The 22,977-nt window shown below is 43.1% G+C and overlaps 1 protein-coding gene across 10 annotated transcripts in view; it reads left to right on the forward strand.

Moving 5' to 3' along the window:
- Positions 1-22,977, forward strand: part of MTHFD1L (methylenetetrahydrofolate dehydrogenase (NADP+ dependent) 1 like) — a 441,775-nt gene that overhangs the window by 114,479 nt on the left and 304,319 nt on the right. For all 10 annotated transcript variants that reach the window (XM_033938573.1, XM_033938565.1, XM_033938569.1 and 7 more), the window contains 2 exons: positions 4,052-4,159; positions 15,026-15,100. In XM_033938573.1, coding sequence (XP_033794464.1) covers positions 4,052-4,159; positions 15,026-15,100 — 183 coding nt within the window. The remainder of the gene's footprint in view (positions 1-4,051; positions 4,160-15,025; positions 15,101-22,977) is intronic.

Here is a 22,977-nt window from a genome sequence, read left to right on the forward strand (position 1 = left end):
ATTTTGGTATCAACTGCATAGAGGTAAATCTTACCTGACAGCCATATCACTTACAGAAATGTTAGAAAGAACAGGTCCAAGAACCGATCCTTGAGGTACACCACTTGTAACGTCCCTTTCCTCAGAGAGATCTCTGTTGACCAGTACCCTCTGTCGCCTACCACTCAACCAGTTCCTGACCCAGTCTGTCACTTTAAGGCCCATCCCAAGGGCACCCAGTTTATTCATTAGATGCCTATGTGGAAAGTGTGGGATAAACACAGGGGATCTAGAAAATAATAGTAATATTGAAGAACTAAGGCCAGTACTGGGCAGACTTGCATAGTCTGTGGACGTTTGGTTGAAGATGGGCTAAGGAGGGCTTCGATGGCTGGGATGGTTTAGATGCACTGGAGTGAGCTTTTGCCGGAGACTTCAATAGATGGAACCTAAGCACAGTACCGGACAGAGCTTTGGATTCTTGCCCAGAAATCAAGTTTCAAGTTTTCAAGTTTTATTCATTATTTGATTAATCGCCTATCATAACTACTAAGCGATTTACATTTACAGAAAATACATGATAAAATTAACAATAATATAATAAAAATCTAAAAATCCTTTTAAAAAACTAGACAAATACGGACAGGAAACATTGGGATAGATGGGGAAGAAATAGCTAAGAAGAAGAAAAACATTTAAATTGAATCAGGTTGGGCAGACTGGATGGATCATTCAGGTCTTTATCTGCTGTCATCTACTATGTTACTATGAAAAATGCCATTTTATATGGTGTTTCACTACACTTTGAAAGCGCCTACTGGCACCTAAACAAAAGGTGCCAGAATCGCACCTCCAGAGGTGCCTACTGGTGCCTAACACTACTATAGGTATAGCTAATGCTGGAAGTGGTGTTAGGTGCAATTTATGTCAAAGATAGGCGCTAGAAGTGTAGGCCTGGAAAACCCTGGCTTACATTTCTGACACCTATCTTTGCTGGGAGATCCCAACAGTTGGTAGAAAGAAAATTGGTAGGGTGCCAATTGGTAGAATTTTCTTACCAATTTTTGTCTTACTAATTGTCATACCCAATTGAACTACATCTACCAATTGTCCTACCCTGTCAGAAATGTCAAAATTAAAAATCTAAATAGTCCACAGGCTTGCCATTAGGTGAGCCGGCAGGACTCTCCCCAAAACCACGACTTCGGGGATTCCCCTGCTGCAGTCAACTGAACCAGCTGGGAGATCCCTCGATTCCTTTGTCTCTCCCACCCACCGATTTCCCCAGCACCCATTCAAAGAGAGCTCCCTCTCGCTGAGCCAGACACCCCTCCCCCTGTACCTTTGGATGAAAAATTGGAAGGAAGGATGCCCACTCCCTCCTGTGGGTATGGCCACCAATTCAAAATGGTAGCTATTTCCCCTCCCAGTGCATCCCAAGATGCACTGGGAGGGGGAAGGGCCACCGTTTTGAACAGGTGGTTCTATCAGCAGGAAGGAGTGGGCATCTCTTGGTTTTGTCAACAAAAGGTACAGGGGTGAGGGGTGTCAGGGGGCACTGGGAGGAGCCTAAGGGGGCTTAGGTCCCTTCCAGCCCACCCCAAGATGCTGGGTACTAGTGGATGTGGAGTGGTGTGTGTGGATGTCAGGGTATGTGTGTGGAGGGATTTTGGGCTTGATGAGAGGGGCTTTTTTTAGAGGGGAGGCTGGGGGATCGGAAGTAGGGAGAGAGGAATCGGGGATCTCCCTGCTGGCTCAGGTGATCGTGGCAAGGAAATCTGCAATCCGTTGAGCTGACAGGATTTCCCAAAGCCGCAGTTTCGGGGAGTCCTGCCATCTTAACTGTTCAGGGATTCCCTTTCCACGATCAGCTGATGGCAAGGTGTGGACTATTTAGGTTCTTAATTTTGACATTTCTGACAGGGTAGAACAATTGGTAGGAAGATGGTAGAACGACAATTGATAGGAAGATCCTACAAATTGTTGCCTTACCTAAGGTTGTAGACACCTTTGCCGGAGGCGTGATTCTATGACCGGCGCTGTAGTATGATTGACGTGATCGGCAGCTGCTGATATTAGCACCGGTTAGAGTATCTTGGTCTTTGTGTGTCAAACAAACCTCAGCTGATGATTTTTATTTCATACTGGGTTATTAGTCCCTTGACTCACCACACTTTTCATCAGTTTGGTATTGTTAATTTTATTTTTAATATATGTACTGTCTAGAGATTATCTCCAATGACTTCACTTTTTCAAAAACTTTAATAATAATACTTAGCTTTAGAGAACCCATGGCTGACATGGGCCATGTTTCGCTGCAATAGTGCTGCTTCATGATCCTGGTCCTTATGACTAAGAAGCACTTTGCTTTCTCCTTGAACATAATGAATCATATGTTCAAAGGGAAAGCTGAGTGTCACCTGTTTAAGATCCAGATCCTCACCTTTTGATAAACTAGTGCCTTTTTCAGAGCCTGTGGAACCATCCCTTCACATAATAATTTGTTTACAATTACAGTTAAAGGGATTAACATGTCATCTCTCAAACTCAATACAATTAGACTGCTCAGATGGTAGATTCATAAAAAAAAATCTAACAATATCTAACAATTGAACTTTTTCACACACAAAAAAAAAATCAGCAAATTCTTGATATGAAATACCACAAGGTGAAAATGAAGAAGGAACAGAAGTTAAATGTATTATTGTTTTAATTCATGAGAAGAGGAAACGACTTTAGAAATTTTTCCCCCTTTTACAAAACTGTAGTGTGGTTTTTAGCGCTGGGTGCAGCGGTAACAGCTCCAACGCTCATAGAATTCTTATAAGTGTCAGAGCTGTTACCACCATGGCTGGCGCTAAAAAATGCACTATGGTTTTGTGAAAGTGGGGGTTTGTTATTATAAAATCATTTTTTTGCATTTAGAGTCTCCTGCTGATAAATTCTCAATCATGTCTTTTATTCAGATATATGATACGAATTGGAATATTTCCATCATTTGTGTTTTTTCTCAGTTCTTGTTTTAATGTTCTCAAAACATTAGAGAAATATGGAACTGCTTACATCTGATATTACATGATTTCATCAGGGTAATTTGGCCTAAGCATACTACGAGTCTCAGAATCATATCTGCAGGTGACTGCAACCGAAACACACAAATCATCTATAACAGATAACTTAGATGTCCATCTGTTTTTAAACTCCAACAAATCAATTTGACCCTAGTCAGCTTTTTCTCTTTAGGTTCCACATTTTTTTTTGCAAATGGAAATGACAGAGAAACTAAATAGTGATCAGACCGTGGTGCAGGACTTTTTGAGGTTAAAATCGTATGCCTAGATGAAAAAATAATATTTAAAAACATTGATCTAACAAATGTCCTTCATTATGCCAGAGTGTGTGTATGTGTGTGTGTGGGGGGGGAGGTTCAGGGGTCATATATTTGCCATTGGGAGGCAGTCATACAATACAGAGAGCTAGGGAAAGGGATTTTTGAGGGATGGGCACATGCGACTCTAGTAAGATTAAAAGCACTCATATAGTTTGAAAATGGAAATTTTTTTGTTCTTGGTGGCAGAATATTTGTCTGAAGATGGAAAAAGAGTAAATCAAGATGCCATTTCCATATAACCTGCAAAACAATTTGCATTCTACTATAGTATGACTTTATGACAGTTAAAGATCTTTAAAATTAAACTCAAGCTAAAGGTTTGACAGAATTGAAATGATGCAAAACTTTAAATTTCTTGCTATTCATACAACAGTCTGGTCTTCAAGTACTTCCCTACAACTGGCTGGCCAAGCATTCTTCATTTCATCTTACATCTTCCCTGATTCTTAGTTCAGTAAAGAAAAATATCATCTATTTTCTGAGTTCTTCCATATTGATCATGCTTTAGCAAAGTATTGAGCCAAAACCAATTGATTTTAAGGATTTTACTAAATCTTGCTACTTATTTAAATGTTGGTATATTCTGGGGTCTGTGAGTTGTGATGGAAAAAGTAAAAGGCTTTGGAAGGGTCTTTTGTCATTAATCTATTCTGTTGTCATTTTGTGCCCTCATGTCTGCAGTTTAACCTTCATCTGACTGGTGACATACATGCCATTTCAGCTGCAAATAACCTGCTAGCGGCTGCAATTGATGCCAGGATTCTTCACGAAGGCACTCAGTCAAACAAGGTGAGTATTACTATGTCCTTTTATGTTCCATGCTCAAATGGACAAATAGTGAGATCAAACCCAAAAAAGGCAGAGTCCACCAGATGTGTGGGGAGTCACATACAGAAAATGTATTTCTCAAACAAGATAAAAAGGAGGGAACAGTCCATATTTGAAAAAACACCTCACAACTGGAGAAACAAGACTTGACATGGCTGTGCTTCAGCATAAGTGCTTGTGTTAGGAATCAAATATTCCACTCATTTTTGAGGTTCAGCAAATAAATTAATGAATGCAGAAAATTAAAGGTACACCTTTTCCTCTGAATAGCAACTGATAGTGACAAGTTCAGCGATATTAAAGCCTTTCTTCACATCCTGTGGACATATTTTTTTGTCTGACTTCACTATTTTATATTCCTATTTGGCCGTGAGAGTCTTTTTTTCTGTTACAGTTACACTCCATTCTTAGTCATTTGTAGCAGTGGTTCCCAACCTGTCCTGGAGGACCACCAGGCTAGTCGGGTTTTCAGGATAGCCCTAATGAATATGCATGGAGCAGATTTGCATGCCTACCACCTCCATTATATGCAAATCTCTCTCATGCATATTCATTAGGGCTATCCTGAAAACCCGACTGGCCTGGTGGTCCTCCAGGACAGGGTTGGGAACCACTGATTTATAGTATACCATGCCTCAGCAAAACATTTCTTGTCCAGTGTTAATGCTTAAAAAATTTTTTTTATCTATAAATCTATATTTCTGTTCCTGGGCCTGCTGCCCAATGAAATGGAGAACAAATGAAAAATTCAGCCCTGCTGTGATGTGCTGGTGTAAGAGTGCAGTGTACTGTTGCAAACAAAGTTGTTGAACTCATCTGCACAAAAGTATACAGTGGAACCTTGGTTTATGAGCATAATTCATTCCAGAAGCATGCTCATAAATCAAGTTACTCGTATATCAAAGCGAATTTCCCCATAGGAATGAATGGAAACTCGCTTTGATTCGTTCTACCTCCTCCTCCCCCCCCCGAGGCTACCGGCGCTGCTCCATCACCCCCTCCCTCCCACTCTAACCAGCATCGCATCCCCACCCCCCGCGAGAACCGCATCACACCCCCGTGCTGAAAGCGGTATCCGCCCGCCCTTCCTCCCAAACATGCTTTTTACCCCTCTGCCAGTTATGCCACTGAAAGAAATCTCCCGCCTCTTGCCTGGGCTGGGCCTTGAGCATCTGCGCATGCTCAAGGCCTTCTGGCTCTCATTCTCTCCGAGATCTCGTCCTCTTCTCCAGTCGGGTTGCGCAAGAAGCCTCAGGTCTCCCGATCCAAGGCTTCTCAGATTTTGTTAGCCTTTTATGGAAAGTCTATTTAATGGGACCGGAAAGTACTGTGCTGCCTGTGGGCGCACCTGCTCTGCCTAATGGAGATCCTCCTATGCGGGTGTCCCTGCCTCATACCACGCTGGTTCCTAGTGTCAGCAACCCTTCAGAACAGTACTGGGATGATTGGAAGTACCTTTCCATGCCTTTATTTTTGCAAGGCTCTCCTGCTTTACTCCATTCAAGGTGTATAGACTTTCCTCTCAAGACATCTCTGCTCATGCATTAACAATGCTGAATAATATTTTGTCACTTGCAAATTTAATTACTTCACTCATCATTCACTTTTCTGTATCATTTATCATTATGACAAAACTCACTGTTGCCAGTACAGATCCCTGGTGTACTCTAGTAATTATATTTCTCTAAGGAGAAGACAGATCATTTAGTCCTGCTCTCTGTTTTCTTTTAACCAGTTCCCAATCTATTATAGGGCATTGTCTCTTATTCCATGACTCATTTAATTTCCTTAGGAGTCTCTCATGAAAGACTTGTTGAAGTATCTTCTGAAAATCCAGATACAGTATATCAGCTGGCTAGCGCTTATCCATCTCTCTCCAATACAAGCTTTTCGGAATTCAGCAGGACTTCCCATGGCATTACAGGCTTTCATCTCAAATCACTACATTGAACATAAGCATTGCCTCCGCTGGGTCAGACCCGAGGTCCATCGCGCCCAGCAGTCCGCGCATGCGGTGGCCCAACAGGTCCAGGGCCTGCACAGTAATCTTCTATCTATATCCTTCTATCCCCTTTTCCAGCCGGAAAATGTCCAATCCTTTCTTGAACCCCAGTACCGTACTCTGCCCTATTACGTCCTCTGGAAGCGCATTCCAGGTGTCTGCCACACGTTGGGTAAAGAAGAACTTCCTAGCATTTGTTTTGAATCTGTCTCCTTTCAACTTTTCTGAATGCCCTCTTGTTCTTTTATTTTTCGACAGATTCTTCAAACTTTCAAAAAATAAAAGAACAAGAGGGCATTTGGAGAAGTTGAAAGGGGACAGATTCAAAACAAATGCTAGGAAGTTCTTCTTTACCCAACGTGTGGTAGACACCTGGAATGTGCTTCCAGAGGACGTAATAGGGCAGAGTACGGTACTGGGGTTCAAGAAAGGATTGGACATTTTCCGGCTGGAAAAGGGGATAGAAGGATATAGATAGAAGATTACTGTGCAGGTCCTGGACCTGTTTGGCCGCCACGTGAGCGGACTGCTGGGCGCGATGGACCTCGGGTCTGACCCAGCGGAGGCAATGCTTATGTTCTTATGTTCAATGTAGTGATTTGAGATGAAAGCCTGTAATGCCATGGGAAGTCCTGCTGAATTCCGAAAAGCTTGTATTGGAGAGAGATGGATAAGCGCTAGCCAGCTGATATACTGTATCTGGATTTTCAGAAGATACTTCAACAAGTCTTTCATGAGAGACTCCTAAGGAAATTAAATGAGTCATTGCATCCCCATCTGCTTCCATGTATAAATAAGATTCTCCTGGTGAAATAACAAATGCCTGCGTTCTGCAGCTCAGCATTTCCTTTTTTCTCTCATCTTTTCCATACTTCTCGTCATGACTTCTATTGACTGGGGAGCTTTTATCATTTGTGCCCTTTTTCTCAATTACCATCTTTCTGCGCTCTGTCTTGCTGCACTGTGGGCTCCTTTTACTAAGGTGCGTTAGCGTTTTTAGCACATGCTAAAGATTAGTGCGCGCTAACCACACGCTAAACGAAAAATACTAACACAAGCTCTATGGAGGTGTTACTGTTTAGCGCATGTGGTATTGTAGTGCGCGCTAAGCGCACGCTAAAAATGCTAGTAAAAGGAGCACTGAGAGTCTGGAATAACTTCTTTCTTTGTAAGGCTGCTTTTAAACTTAAACCTCTCTCCCTGATGTTATATTTGTAAACCATGTGTACTGTAATTAATAAATTTATGTGTACTGTAATTAATAAATCTAATTGTCTTGTCTGTGTGCCTTGACTAGATTGTGAGCTCTATATAATAAAAATAAAATGTCTCTTGAATATATGTATGATGCCGTATATGTTCAGGAGTACTACATAAGCGATTAGTGTTCATTAATTTTTATTGGCATTTAAAGAAATTATACATATGAATCTCAACACAATATAAAATAACATGAGTCATATAAGTAAACGTATTAAAAAATAAAATGGAACAATATCAAACAAAACAGAACAATATAAACAACAACTAACAATTACTCATTGATGCTATCATAGATACATCAAAAAGGACAGTATGGAAGTACACCTTATTCAGACAAATCATCATGGTTTTACATGACTATGGGGCTCATAATAAAAAAAACCCCCAAAAGTCTAAAAAGTGCCCTAAATGGGTACTTGGACGATCAAAAAGCCTGATCGTCCAAGTACCCATAATCAAAGCTGGTTTTAGATGTATCTAAAACCAGTTTAGACTTTTCCCCTGCCTCTAAACGTACAGAGAGAAAAGAGGCGTTTTAGAGGTGAGGAAAGGGCGGGGGGTGGGCAGGAGGTGGGCCGACCTACACCTAGGCTTACAACAGGTATAATCAAAACTTTAGGCATTTATACATTTTGACTTAGACCAAGTCAAAACAGGTACAAGTGCCGAAAAGGGGCCGCTGAGCTGATCGCGGCTGGCGCGATCAGCTCAGCGGCCCGGCAACCTACCCACCCCCCATCGCAACCATCGGGGCAGGAGAGATGTCTTATCTCCCCTGCCGCAATAGCAATACCACCAAGTGCCGCCAAACGCTGCACTTGGGATCGCTAAAGCAGCAGGAGAGATGACCTATCTCCTGCAGCGATCCACCCCTCCCCCCAATCCGATCGGGCCAGGAGAGAGCCCAAGCCCTCCTGGCCCAGCCGACAACAATCGGGGCAAGAGGAAGCCCAAGCCCTCTTGCCCCGCGGCACCCCCACCCCCCCACCCACCGATCACGATCGGACAGGAGGGAGCCCAAGCCCTCCTGCCCGGCGGCACCCCCACTAAGATACGGCAAGAGGGATCCCAGGCCCTCCTGCCTAGAGAATAACACGGTGGCGGTTTACCCGCAGCCACCGCATTTTAGCCGCGGGTTACCTGCCGAAACGGGGAACGAAAATTAGCAGTCGCTGCGGCGACGGGGAAAAGGCCATTCACCGCCCGTGGGGCGGTGAATGGTCTTGTCCCCGCAGTGAGGCATGAAGGATCGCGCGGTCCCCGCAGCACACACCCGCCTGCCCAATCGATCCTAGTGTTTAGCCAGCTCTCTCCCTTCTCCTCACCTTAGTTTGTAGGTTTTCTTTTTCGGCGACCCGCACGCTATCAGAGAGCCGCGCACCCGCTGCTGCTCAGTTTCGATCTTCTGCTCTGACGCAACCGGAAACAGGAAGTTGCAGCAGAGCAGAAGATTGAACAATGAGCAGCCGCGCGTGCGCGGCTCTTTGGGAAAGCGTGCATGTCGCCGAAAAACAAAACCTACAAACTAAGGTGAGGAGAAGGGAGAGAGCTGGCTAAACAGTAGGATCGATTGGGCAGGCGGGTGGTGGCTGCGGGGACCGTGCGATCGCTCGTGTTCCCGGCTCAAATTGGAAGGAGGGAGTGAAAGGGAAAAGGATTCTGGGCCAAGGGGATGAAGACGGAAAGAAAAACCCACAGCAGGAAAGAAAGGGAAGGACAGGCAGGTGAGCCAGATGCTAGAAGCAAGGGAGGGGGAGGGGAAGAAAGAGGGAAAAAAGCTAGATGGGGTTGAAAAGAAGAGACACACTGGTATGGAAGAGGAAGATAGGGGAAATCTGGAAACAGGAAGGTAACAGAAAGAGGGGAAATTATGTGCATGGGGCATAGGGACAGTGACATAAAGGGGACATGCCATGGGGATGGCATATGGACACGGGGGGGGGGGGGGACAATGGCAGATACATAGGGGAGATATTAGAAATGGGGAAAATAGCACAGAAGCGAGATGGTTTGTGGGGATGGGACAGGGACCGAGCTTGCAGGCTCCAGTGGCTTGCACAAATTACATTGTAACGGGCCATGAAAATAAGAGGGAGGAAGGTAGATAGATAGGCCACGCGAGAGGAGCTGAAGGGTAGTAGAAAGGAACAGATGGTAAAGGAGGGAGGGAAGGGTGGTGGTGGAAAGGAATAGGACAGACATTGAAGGAGGGTGGAGAGGAACAGACCCCGAAGGGAAATGTGGAAGACAGAGTGGGAAGAAGACAGATGCCAGACTATGGGGGAGCGGAGGGAAGAAGATGGGTGCTAGACCAATTGGAGGGGGGGTGGTGAAGGGAGAGGCACAATAACAGCAAGTGGAAGATGCAGAGAGAAGACACACAGTGGATGGAAGGAATTGAATGAGAAGATGTGGAAAGCAGAAACCAGACAACAAAGGTAGAAAAAAAAATTATATTTATTTATTTATTTTTTTGCTTTAGGATAAAATATATTAGTTGTGTTGATAAAAATTTATAAACAAAGCCCTGCCAGCTGAACATCTCTTTCTCTAGTTCAGCAGCAGGAACTTTGATTTATAAGAAAGGAATAAGCTAAATATTACAGTACTAAGGCTTATATGGATGCAGCGGGGACGGTGACAGGGCGGTGAATGGGATGGCAGTGGCGGTGACGGGGTGGTGAAAGGGATGGCGGTGACGGGGCGGTGAAGGGAACGGCGGTGACGGGGCGGTGCAGAGGATGACGGGGATGGCGGTGACGGGGACAGATTTTTTCCCCATGTCATTCTCTACTCCTGCCCTCGACGCAACCCCCCATGACTACCCCCCCCAAGCCCCCTATCGGCCCCCCTCGCCGACCCCTCCACACCCCAATCCCCCTCCCTGTATCTTAAAAATCATTGGACGGACGGGTGCCAAGCCCGTCCGTCCGACAGGCCAGCCATCCCCAGAATGACTGGCCTTAGTGCCTGATTGGGTATCAGACTGTATCAGATACTGTCTAATTTACCTAATATTCAGTTTGTTTCTTCAGCTTTTGTTAAAGACAGTCCGATTAAACACAGGCAACTAGAATTTCTTGAAAATCGTATTCAAACAAGGACATTACAGGGCTCAATCAAAAGAGAAAAACATCCAAAAACCGGCCTAAGTAGGCACTTGGACGATCAACAGTTAAAAATGTCCAAGTGCTGATAATAAAACCGGGTTTTGGACGTATTTATAAATGACCTAGGCCTTCATAGTGCCGCTGAATGACCATAGCTAAACGGGGCGTGTCAGGAGGAGTGTCGAGGGCGGGATTTGGGCGGGACATGGTCAGGCTTAGACTTAGTCGTACTGCATGTATAGCCGAAAGTTATACAGCACAGGATCGACGGAACTTGGATGTTGTGACTTAGACCATTTAAAATATGGTCTAAGTCACAAAAAACTACCTAAAGTGACCAGATAAGCTCTATAAACACATAATACAGACCCCCACACACTACCCCAGTGATCACCGACCCCCCACCCTATAAAAATATTAATCATAACTTGAAAATTGTGTCTCCAGAACATCATCACCTGGCATAGGAAACCTAGTCGTGTTGCACAGAGGCGTCTTAAGTTGTCTTGGGGTGGGTTAGGAACCCATGGAGAGGAAGACCCATGCCCATAAGCCCCTGTAATCACTGCATTGATATTTAAACATGTGCAATCCCCTATGCACCCCCAAAACCCTTTTTTACTGGAATACAAGTGGCTCCTGCAGCCATAAGGGCTATTGGGGTGGTAGATAAGTGGGTCTAGGGGATTCTGGAGGTGATTTGGGGGGCTCACCATGACCTATAAGGGAGCTGTAGTGAGATGAAGACATGGCACCCTTTTTGTGAAGTTCACAGCAGTGCCCTGTAAGGTACCCCACTATTTAGGTGCCATGTTTGGGTGTTCAGTCCATCACTTTGCAGACCACTTCCATGCCCAACAGGGCTTGTTCTAGGCATTTTTGACTTGGATGAAAAGTTGGACGAAAATGTGGTATAAAGATGGACGATTTAGCAACTTGGACAATCAGATCGGCAGGACATATACTTAGACGATTTTCGAAACGAAAAAAAATTTGGACGTATTTTTCAAATATGTGTCCTAAGCTGTTTTTTTTACTTTGGACGACTTGCAACTTAGACGAAAACGGACTTAGACGTTCCTTTCAATTATGTCCCTCCATGCTTTTTGAATTTTCCAATTTGTTAACTTCTGTCTTTGGAAATTCTATTACGTAGATATTTAAAGGAAATATTACTGTTTAATATTTAAAGGAAATATTACTGTTCTCCTTCCTTACAAATTCCCACTCAAAATCTCTCCCTCTTCGTAATTCTTTCTCTTCAAAGTCTCAACCATGTAAACAGCTCCCCAAACTGTAAATTTCCTGGAATTGTCCAGTCATCTTTTTGTAATCCAAAACCCTAAATTGTAATTTTCCTGGAAATGTCCAGTTAGTTTCTTTTGTAATCCGCCCAGAACTGCAAGGTACAGGCGGAATAGAAGTCATTAATGTAATGTAATTAATTATTTCTGATTGTAGATATGTTTCAGTATCAAAAGCTGAGAAAACTGAAGAGGCCATAAAAGGGGGAGCTAATTTAGAATCTGTAAATTTAACTGATTTTTATTTATTTATTCAATTTTGTATGCCATTCTCCCAAGGGAGCTCAGAATGGTTTACATGAATGAATTCAAGCATTTTCCCCTGTCTGTCCTGGTGGGTTCACAATCTAATGTACCTGGGGCAACGGGGGGAGGGTGTGTGAGGGATTAAGTGACTTGTCCAGGAGCAGCGTGGGTTTGAACTCGCAACCTCAGGGTGCTGAGGCTGTAGATTTAACTACTATACCACACCCTTCCTCTGATTTCCTTGAATCCTCTCAGGAGGATATACCTACTAGAGCTATCCTCTTAGTGATCTTTTCAACTGAACAGGTGAAGATAATTATTTTAAAAAAATTTTCCAAAAGAAAGATATTCAGTTTTGTGGACAATGCATTCGGATATTTCCAGATGTAGCTAGAGCCACACAATTACATTGAAAGAAATTTCAAAAATTAAAGGATACGGCGCTGGGGTGCGCGGGCGCACAAAATATTACTTCGCAGCGCACAAGTTTCTCGTCACAGCGCACACAATGTAGAGCACAGTTCTTCAACCGCCGGTCCGCAAACAAAATCTTGCCGGTCCGCGAAGGATTCGGTCCCCGCCGCAACGAAAGGCCGGCGTCAGCTGACTTGCAACTTCCTGTTGCAGTCGCTGTGCCGGGACTCCTGCCTTCGCCGGGACTCCTGCCTTCCACCGCGTTTGCCTCCTGCCTTGTCTCCGCACCTCCAGACCAGCAGCGGCAGCTGTGTATGCTTTTAACTTCGGCACAGAGCTGCCCCTAATCAATAGTTTAGCGCGGTTTCATAAGGCAGCCTCGGGGCCTTTGCTAGGCCGGCCCACATCGCATCATCGAAGCGGGCCGGCTATCAAAGGCCCCGAGGCTGCCTCATGAAACCGCGCTAAACTATTGATTAGGGGCAGCTCTGTGCCGAAGTTAAAAGCATACAGAGCTGCCGCTGCTGGTCTGAACTCTTGGGCCGCTGAAGGAGGGCAAAAAGCAGCTGTCCTGGAGGTTTCCCTTCCTCTCGCCTTTACAGGTTCCTTTTTTCCACCTTTTTTTTTTTCCTTCAAACGGCAACGGGCCCCAGCATCGACATCAATCAAGTAAGTTCCACTGTCAATCAAGCGGTTCTGCTCGGCCAAAGCTTCCCCTGTGACATGAGCCACCCTCAGGGGAAAGAAAGTGACCCACAAAGGTGAGGGGAAGGGGGGCAGATGATGGAAGTTGGGGGGGGGAGAGAGAGAGAGAGAGAGAAGGGGCAGATGATGGAATGGAGGAGATGAGAGAGAGAGAGAAGGGGACAGATGATGGAAGTGAGAAGAAGGGAGAGAGAGCAGAAGGCAGATGGATGTCAGTTGAGAAGGGAGAGCAGATGCTGAATGGAAGTGGGGAAAGAACACATACTGGATGGAAGGAGGAGATAAATAAAGGGGGAAGAAAATAGTAAGATAATGGAGGGGTGAGGGAAAGGGGTGACAAGCTGTGTGTAGACACAGTGAAAAGAGGGAAACGGGACTAAATAGTAAGAAAGAATTTAATTTAGATGGAGGCAGAAAATAGAGAAGGAAGACCAGAGAAGAAAAGGGAAGAGAGAGCAGAGAATGATCAGATCTGAGTGGAGGAAATGAGAAGAGAGATATGCTAAAAACCACAGGGGGGAGGGAAGGATAGAGATGCCAGACCATGAGGGGAACAGAAGGAAGATGATGGATGCTAGACCAAATTGGGGGGTGGGGGGGGGGCAGGAGGAGAGATGGCAGGGAAAGACAGACAGTGAATGGAAGGGGCAGATGCTGGACTGAAGAGACAGAGAAGGTTATCATGCTGCTGTACCGGGCCATGGTACGCCCTCACCTGGAGTACTGCGTCCAGCACTGGTACTTTAAGAAGGACACGGTACTACTCGAAAGGATCCAGAGAAGAGCAACTAAAATGGTTAAGGGGCTGGAGGAGTTGCCGTACAGCGAAAGATTAGAGAAACTGGGCCTCTTCTCCCTTGAGCAGAGGAGATTGAGAGGGGACATGATAGAAACATTCAAGGTACTGAAGGGAATAGACTTAGTAGCTAAGGCAGGGAGAACGAGAGGGCACTCTCTAAAGTTGAAAGGGGATAGATTCCATACAAACGTAAGGAAGTTCTGTGGTAGAAAGCAACATATTTATTTGGCTCATAACTTGCTGGCGCCCGATATTTTTAGCTCACAGTGAAAAAAGTTTGCTCACAACACCCGCCCGCTTAGAGGGAACACTGACGGTGATATCTTTAGGAGGAAGTTTTTTTTCTTCTGTTTCCTTGTAAATATGTTGTGATATTATAATCTAGCAGATATATTTACTTTAATCCTTCTCAGCTTGAGAGATTGCTGATTGAAAGAGAAGTTTTTGCTGAGGGGTAGATGGAAAAGGGCATTGTGGATTATATAAGAATGTAGAATGGAAGGGTTGGGTCTATTTTCCTTATGTCTGTATAAATGAATAATTCAAGTTGTCTCCTCATTGATTTGGACAATGATTCCATTATTGTATTTCATTATTGTAATCAAGAAAATTATCAATAAAAAAATTCATATGAGCGTTGGAGCTTTAACTGCAGTGGTCTGCGGTAAAAAAAACAAACCTTACACAGCTTGATAAAAGGGGGCCTATAATAAACAATATACCATATATTTATAGTTTGATCATCTAAAGGTAGAAGTCCTTATTGCTAAACTGGTAAAGAACTTTATAAAGCTATTGATTTTAATTGTTTATGAAAATGATTTAAATTTATACACACAGCTGAATTGTGAAGTGATATAGTGATCATCATTTTTGAAGAGTATTCTTAAGAGTAAGAGTTTGATGTTATAAAACTTAATCATGATTGTACCTATTTTTCTGATTGATTTTTTTTTTAAATCATTAAAAAAAAATCTGTTTTAGGCTTTATATAATCGACTGGTCCCATTGATTAATGGCATGAGAAGGTTTTCTGCTATTCAGTTTGCTCGCTTGAAAGTAAGTAATTTATCCATGTTCATTTTTTTGTATTATTTTCTCAAGAACTGTTCATCATTTGACATGTCATTCAAAAAACTGTTTTGGTTACAAATCTTGAGTAATGACCTTTTCTTTGTGCCCTGGAGGGTGGGGGTCCCTTCCATCTCTTGACATTGTTGTCCCTGAGTTCAGTGTTATATTTATGCTTTGTTCTGGAGGGAAATGAGATATGTGTTCCCTTAGTCATTGTACTGCCACTGCAGTGCTTGAGCTAAGAAGAAAACAGAAAAATCTAGACTACGAAGACCAGTCAGAACAAAAGAGAAAATTTGTCCATCTTTTATTTCAACCTACTGCAGTAATAGAAAGCATCACCAACTCTTACTTCTTTGCAACTAGGCATTTCCTGTACTTACTCTAGGAAGTCTTATGGTTTGTCATTGCCTTTTGGGGTGGGGGCTCAAATCTGGCTGTGGGTGGCATTAACCTATTCATGGATCACACTGATTTTAGCTATTTTTAGTCCAAAAACTGCCCTTAACTTGTACATAAAATTGACTTATCGTTGAGGATATACAGTAACCTATGTTTATTAAGAAGGTAACGTGATATCCCGCCTTTGTATAAATTTTGTACTGTTTCCTAATGGTGGTATGTCATGTAGATTATACCTTTATGTTAGGGATAGTGGGGCTTGCCACCTGTTTATATACATACAGTATCTTGATTGTACAAAACTATGGGCTCCTTTTACTAAGCTGCGCTAGCGGTTTTAACGCGCGCTACAATGCCGCACGCGCTAGATGCTAACGCCTCCATTGAGTTGGCATTAGTTTTTCCGCATAGCGTAGGGGTTAGCGTGTTCTAATCTGCAGCGCATGCTAAAAACGCTACCGCAGCTTAGTAAAAGGAGCCCTATGTGTCCTAACTGTTTATTACTTAGATTTCTTCATTGGTTACCATTTTCAAAGTTACTCACCTGGATAAATACCAGTTGGGATGGATAAATTGGCCTATAGGAAAATTACCCTTAATCCACCTAAAAGTATGTGTTAAGTAATGTGTGCACTTTCAGCCAGGTTAAAAAGTGTGTGTATGTTGGGGGGGGGGGGCTATGCTTACTTTACATTTTTTAAGCTTACATGCTCTATTTCACTTACCTACCTGTACAGATAGTTGGTGGGAAATATGTTGGTTCTTCTTTATGCAAGGTCAGTGGTTCCAAACCCTGTCCTGGAGGACCACCAGGCCAATCGGGTTTTCAGGCTAGCCCTAATGAATATGCATGAAAGAGATTTGCATATAATGGACGTGACAGGCATGCAAATCTGCTCCATGCATATTCATTAGGGCTAGCCTGAAAACCCGATTGGCCTGGTGGTCCTCCAAGACAGGGTTGGGAACAACTGCGCTAGGTAACGGGCATTTGGAGATGCATATCTCCCATAAGAGCCATAGAAAATACATATTGCTTCTGAGCAACAATGCTGAATAAAGCATTAATGTGCATTAAAACTTTTTAACGCATACTAATCAATTTAGTGCAGGTTAAATCGAAATAGTGCAGTGGTTCCCAACCCTGCCTGGAGGACCCCCAGGCCAATTGGGTTTTCAGGATAGCCCTAATGAATATGCATGGGCAGATTTGCATGCCTGGCACTTCCATTATATGCAAATCTCTGTCATGCATATTCATTAGGGCTAGCCTGAAAACCCGATTGGCCTGAGGGTCCTCCAGGACAGGGTTGGGAACCACTGATTTAGTGCACACTAGATTTTTTTTCAGGCACCCTAACAAACTGAATACGCTTGAACATATGTATGTCCATACTAGCTAATTCTCAAAAAGCCACTAAGTAGGTGGCTTCTCTTTGAAAATTAGCTACAAAATGCATGAGATAAAAAACATTTGCATACTTTGAAAATGCAGTAGGTCCACAAAGAGGAAGCAACTTTCATTAGCCAATATAGTTGAGTACCTGATTGTAAAACCGCTTAGATAATCTTGATAGATGGTATATAAAAAAAAACCTTATAAACTACTTCATGGAATCTCAAACCAACATATCTCTTCTGAAGTGTGTAAGGCTTGACCTTGTTTTATTTTTTTATATTTGTGGATATAATTAGCCATGTGAGGAATGTACTTTGCATTTAATGTTTGGCAGCAGATAGCTACAGAATTTTCTCTTTAAAATTTAGGGCTCCTTTTACAAAGGTGCATTAGGGCCTTAACGCGCGGAATAGCGCATGCTAAATTGCTGCGTGCGCTAGCCACTACCGCCTCCTCTTGAGCAGGCAGTAGTTTTTCAGGTAGCGCAAGCTAAAAACGCTAGCGCACCTTTGTAAAAAGAGCCCTTAGTCATTATAATAGTTATTTTTCTTACAGCTTTGATTTTCAGGTACGTTTTCAGCATGTATTATATTACTGAATTGTCTTCATGAAAGTAAAACAGGACTGGGTAGTCTCCAGTAGTATTATGGTCATTTTCCAAAGAACAGGAAAAGGAATAGAAAGCACAACAAGCAGTAAGCAACAGTATCAGTGAAGCTGCGGGTATTGAAATTTATTGGAGACCTGATTCAGACTGTGTTTCAGCCACCAGCTTGCATCAGATGTTCTATAAAACACACTTCTAAATAAAGAATCTTAATCCAAAATTGTAGCCAATCAATATCAAAAAACACAAAATACACGTAAAAACACAGAGCTGCTCTACGGAAAATTGGTTCTGTGTTTAGATATGTATTTTATAGATCACTCATGCGGACTGCTTGCCAAAACACAGTTATAAAATTGCCCCATATTTCTTATAAGCATTCCCTGGAGTACAAATTGGCCACAGCAAGTGCAGAGCTATGACATATGCACATATTTTTAAAAATATGTGAGTACACACATGCATTTATACCTTCTTTGGAGCAGCTGTAAATTTCTGAATGATCAAGGCAACCAGACTAGACAACCATACACCTACACATGCCCTACACTCAAGCCTAGAATGCCTACTGGAAATACCCTCCTTTATTAGGACGGCCACCAGGATGATCTCGGGGCTCAAGGGTCTCTCGTATGAAGAGAGACTGAACAAATTGCAGCTCTACACTCTCGAGGAACGTAGGGAGAGGGGAGACATGATTGAAACATTTAAGTACCTCACGGGACGTGTCGAAGTGGAAGATGATATTTTCTTTCTCAAGGGACCCTTGGCCACAAGAGGGCACCCGCTCAAACTCAGGGGCGGAAAATTTAATGGCGACACCAGAAAGTATTTCTTCACAGAGAGAGTGGTTGATCATTGGAACAAGCTTCCAGTGCAGGTGATCGAGGCAGACAGCGTGCCAGACTTTAAGAATAAATGGGATACCCATGTGGGATCCCTACGAGGGTTAAGATAAGAAAATTGGGTCATTTGGGCATAGACAGGGGGTGGGTAAGCAGAGTGGGCAGACTTGATGGGCTGTAGCCCTTTTCTGCCGTCATCTTCTATGTTTCTATTACATTACATTAGTGATTTCTATTCCGCCATTACCTTGCGGTTCAAGGCGGATTACACAAGAGTTGTCAGAAGGTTACAAGAGTTGTAACATTACATAAGAATTGTCGAGAACTTAAGAATTACATAAGAATTGTCGAAAACTTAAGGAGTAACATGTTGGGTAATTAGAAACATTTTAGATTAGATATGGGTGGAGTGTGTGGTAGGTGGATTAGGGAAGGAACTGGTCGTGTTAAACAGGTTTTATGTGTTTTTTGAAGAGTAGGGTTTTAGTTTCTTTTTTGAAGGTTTTGTAGTTTGTGGTCGTAGATAGCAGATTGGTGATTTGTCTGTCTAGTTTAGCTGCTTTGGTAGCCATTAGGTTGTCATAAAGTTTTCCTCTTTTGACATTTTTTGTTGATGGGTGTGTGAATAGTGAGTGGGTTCTCCTATGTCTGGTTGAGGTGGATTGGGTTAGTCAGTTGTTCCAGTAGGTTGGGCTTTCTCCATTAATAGCTTTGTATATAGTAGACAGTAGAATTTGAAGTGTATTCTTGCTTGTATTGGGAGCCAGTGTGAGTCGTGGTATGCTTCTGTGACGTGATCAGATTTTTCAATGAGTAGATGAGTCTTAGGGCTATATTTTGTATTGTTTGTAATTGCTTTATCATGGTTGCTGGGCAGGGGAGGTATAGTATGTTGCAGTAATCAATTAGTCCAAGGATAAGAGATTGTACCAAAAGTTGGAATTGTTTTCTGTTGAAGAATTTTCAGATTTGTCTTAGGTTTCTCATAGTCACGAATGATGTTTTTATTACTTTGTTGATTTGTGGTTGCATGGTACAGCCTCTGTCGATCAGAACTCCAAGAAGTTTTAGTGTGGGTTGAATGGGGTATGATATCGAGTTTATTACTAGGTTTGTTAAGGTTGGAGTTTTGCTGTTTTCTAGGAGGATGAATTTTGTTTTGTCAGAGTTAAGTTTTAGTTTACAATTTGTCATCCATATTGCTACTGTTTCGAGAGTTCTGTGTATTGTGCCTGTCATGGTGGATTTTGGGTGGTTGAAAGGGAGGAGAATGGTGATGTCATCTGCATAGCTGTATGAGGTTATGCCATGTTTGTCTAGGTAGGAGCTGAGGGAGGCTATGTATATATTAAATAATGTGGGAGAGAGGTGATCCCTGAGGAACTCCGCAGGGGTTGAACCATGGTTCTGATTTTTCTTTATTTGTTTTAATCCTGTAGGTTCTGGATTGTAAGAAGCCTTTAAACCATGCGAGTACCTTGCCTGAGATTCCTATGGAGTCTAGTGTTTGTAGGAGGATGTCATGGTCTACCAGGTCGAAGGCTGCAGAGAGGTCTAGTTGTATGAGCAGGATTTTCTTGCCTGTACAGAGATGCTGTCTAGCTGTGTCCATTAGTGTTCCTAGTAGGGTCTCAGTACTGTAGTTGGTTCTGAAGCCTGACTGTGGGGGTGGAGTAAGTTGTGGTTTTCTAGGTATGAGGTTAATGTTTTGGCTACGAGGCCTTCTATCAGTTTGACGTACAGTGGGTCTGTAGTTGGATGGTTGATCTGTTGTTCCTTTGGGGTCTTTTAGTATTGGAGTTATGATAATTTCACTGAGGTCTTGTGGGAAATGTCCATCTAAGAGTAGAGATTGTATCCATTGTAGGAACAGGGAGTGGAATAGTGTACTTGAGGCTTAAATAGGTATGGGGAGCAGTTGTTAAGGTCACAAGCTGCGTGGCTGTATTTATTATATAGTTTGTTGAAGTCTGACCATTGTATGGGTGCGAAGTGGGACCAGGTTCTGTCTGCTGCAACTGATTCTTTTTCTGTGGAGGGAAATGAGGTCTCTTCTGTGTGAGTGGGAATTCTGTTGAATGAGGCTCTGATGTTTGCTATCTTGCTTTTGAAGTATGTGGCTAAGAAGGTGGCTGAGGGAGGGGGGGAGTAGCTGTTTGCTAGGTGTGTGGTATCTGAGATTTTTTAGTAGCTGGAATAGCTTTTTTTGTGTCTTGGGATCCTTTTCCTATTTGCTTTGAGTAGTATGTTTTCCTTTTTTCTTTCAGTTTTTGCTTGTATTTTTGGTTCATTATTTTCCATGCTGTTTTTGTGGATTCTTGGCTGCTTTTTCTCCATTTTCTTTCTAGTTGTCTGCATTGCCTTTTGAGTTGGAGTAGTTCGTTGTCGAACCACTTGTCTGATTTTCTGTGGATTTTGGTTTTGGGTTTTTCTGGGGCTAGTTCGTCCAGGGTTGCAGTACTTAGATGGTTCCATTGTGAGATGAAGTCTTTGGGTGTGTAGTATTGGATTATGGTGTCTGCTTTTGTCCAGAATATGGTGGGATCGATACGTTTGCGTGAGTTGTAAGTTATTTTTTGATTAATTGGAATGCTTTTATTATTGGTCCAATTGATTTTGAAGGAGTATGTGTAGTGATCAGACCATAGGGAACAGTTCCATTTTCCATTTGATGTTTGGATCTCTGGTTGTGTGGGTTGTTGGGACATGTAGGCTGCAATGTCGAGTTGGTGTCCTTTTTCGTGTGTGGTTTGAGGATCTAGGATTTTATATGTTAAGGCCTCGAGGTATGATAGTAAGGTTTCTACATGTTTGCAGGATTGGTTCTCGAGGTGAAGGTTGAGGTCTCCTAGGATTAGGTTGTAGGTTGTTGTTAGTGAGTTTCAATATATGAATTCTTCAAATATTGGTTTTGCTGTGTTCCAGTTATTTGGGGTTATGTAACAGAGTATGCATGTTAGAGTTTTTTGAGTGATGTGCTTGAAAGTTGACAGGCTAGTAAATCCATGTATGGATTGGTTGTTTTGTCTTGTATTTTTAGGTTTATGGTGTTTCTGGCTATGATGGCAATTCCTCCTCCTCTTTTCTCTGCAAACTACTGTTAACTTGTGGCTCTTTGGGCAAACTTCAGTTATTCTGGGGTCCGAGTCAGAGGTAAGCCAGGTTTCTGTGAGGAAAAGGCAGTCTAAATTGTCTTCTTCTATCCAGTTTTTTATGCGCTCTTTTTTGGGACCTATGGCTCTGATGTTCACATATGCACATTTGAGGGTGGTGTAGTCTGTTGGTGTGTTGTGAGTTGTTTTTGGGTATATGAGTGATCTTTGGTGAGGTTGTTTTTTGGTCTTGTATGGATTTGTCGGTTTTTTTCTTGTTGATTGTGGGGCGAGTTGGTGTGTGTGAGTCTGATGGTTTGAGTTTCTGTCTATTGTGAGATGCCAGGTTGGTTGGGTAATTCCCTTGGAATTTGCTATAATTGGTATTGGAGAGATATTGTTTGCAGTTGCTTTCCAGTTTTTTAGAAGCAGTTATTAGTAGGATTGCTTGTAGATATTTTGGTGGTGTGGTTCTCATGGTGGTGTTAAGTGTGGCAACCATTGTATTGGTGGGTAGAGGTGGAGTGCCCTCCTGTGTCCGAGTCCCGTCTCGGTCTGTCGATGGAAGAGGGTTGCAGGGTTTGGAGAAGGCTTGGCGATAAACAGCGGTGGGGAGGAGCGGAGTACATTCCCACTTTCGAGTCCCTTCTCGGTCCGTCAATGGAATAAGGTTGCAGGGTCAGGAGAAGGCAGGAAGTGTTCAAACTTGGGTTGCTGGGCCTTCCAACTGGCTCAGCAACTTATTGTGGTGGAGGGGAGGGGCAGAGTGCTCTCCCACGCCCGAGTACCGTTTTGGACAGCCGATGAGAGGAGGTAGAAGGTAAACAGTGTGGGGAGGCCGGGGGGGAAGCGGAAGGCCAGGGGGGTGGAAGCCGGATGCTGGGGGGGGGAAGCCGACAGCTGCACTTCCCGATTGACCCTCCCCCCTCGCCCTCTAAAGCAGGTGCGGCAGCTGCCGCTTCTGCTTTAGGGGGTGAGGGGGAGGGTCAGGCGAATGTGGAAGCCAATTTTTTTTTGTTTTGAATCGATTCAAATCGATTCACCCGAAGTGAATCGGTGAACCGATTCAAATCGTGAATCGGGCAGCACTACTCTGGATTATTTGGTAAGCTGTTATACTAGAGAGAAGCTTGCTGTTTTCCCTCTCTATTTTTTGCTCTGACTCAGCCCTCGGTGAAAACATGGCCACGTGAGGCACATGTGACATTAAATTTCTTTTTGCTCCATATACTTGTTTGGTCTGCTCTTTGTTCTACACTCACTTGAATGAATGCTCATTATCCCTGATAGGGTCCAGGGAGTGCTGGCTTAAATTACAAAGGTGGTGGTAAGAAGAAAAAAAGAGAAATGCAGTCCATAGTATATTCCCTTCTTAAGTCTCTAGGGTGTTCCTGTTCTTTAATAATTTTCAAATAATATTTTTTAATTTCTATATTTTAGATTTTGTCAACTGCCATGGTAGTTAGCTTTAAAAGGTGGTCTATTGAATAATTAAACAAAACTTTTTCATTAATCCC

The sequence above is a fragment of the Geotrypetes seraphini genome, chromosome 3, assembly GCF_902459505.1.
Source record: "Geotrypetes seraphini chromosome 3, aGeoSer1.1, whole genome shotgun sequence".
Lineage (NCBI taxonomy): Eukaryota > Metazoa > Chordata > Amphibia > Gymnophiona > Dermophiidae > Geotrypetes > Geotrypetes seraphini.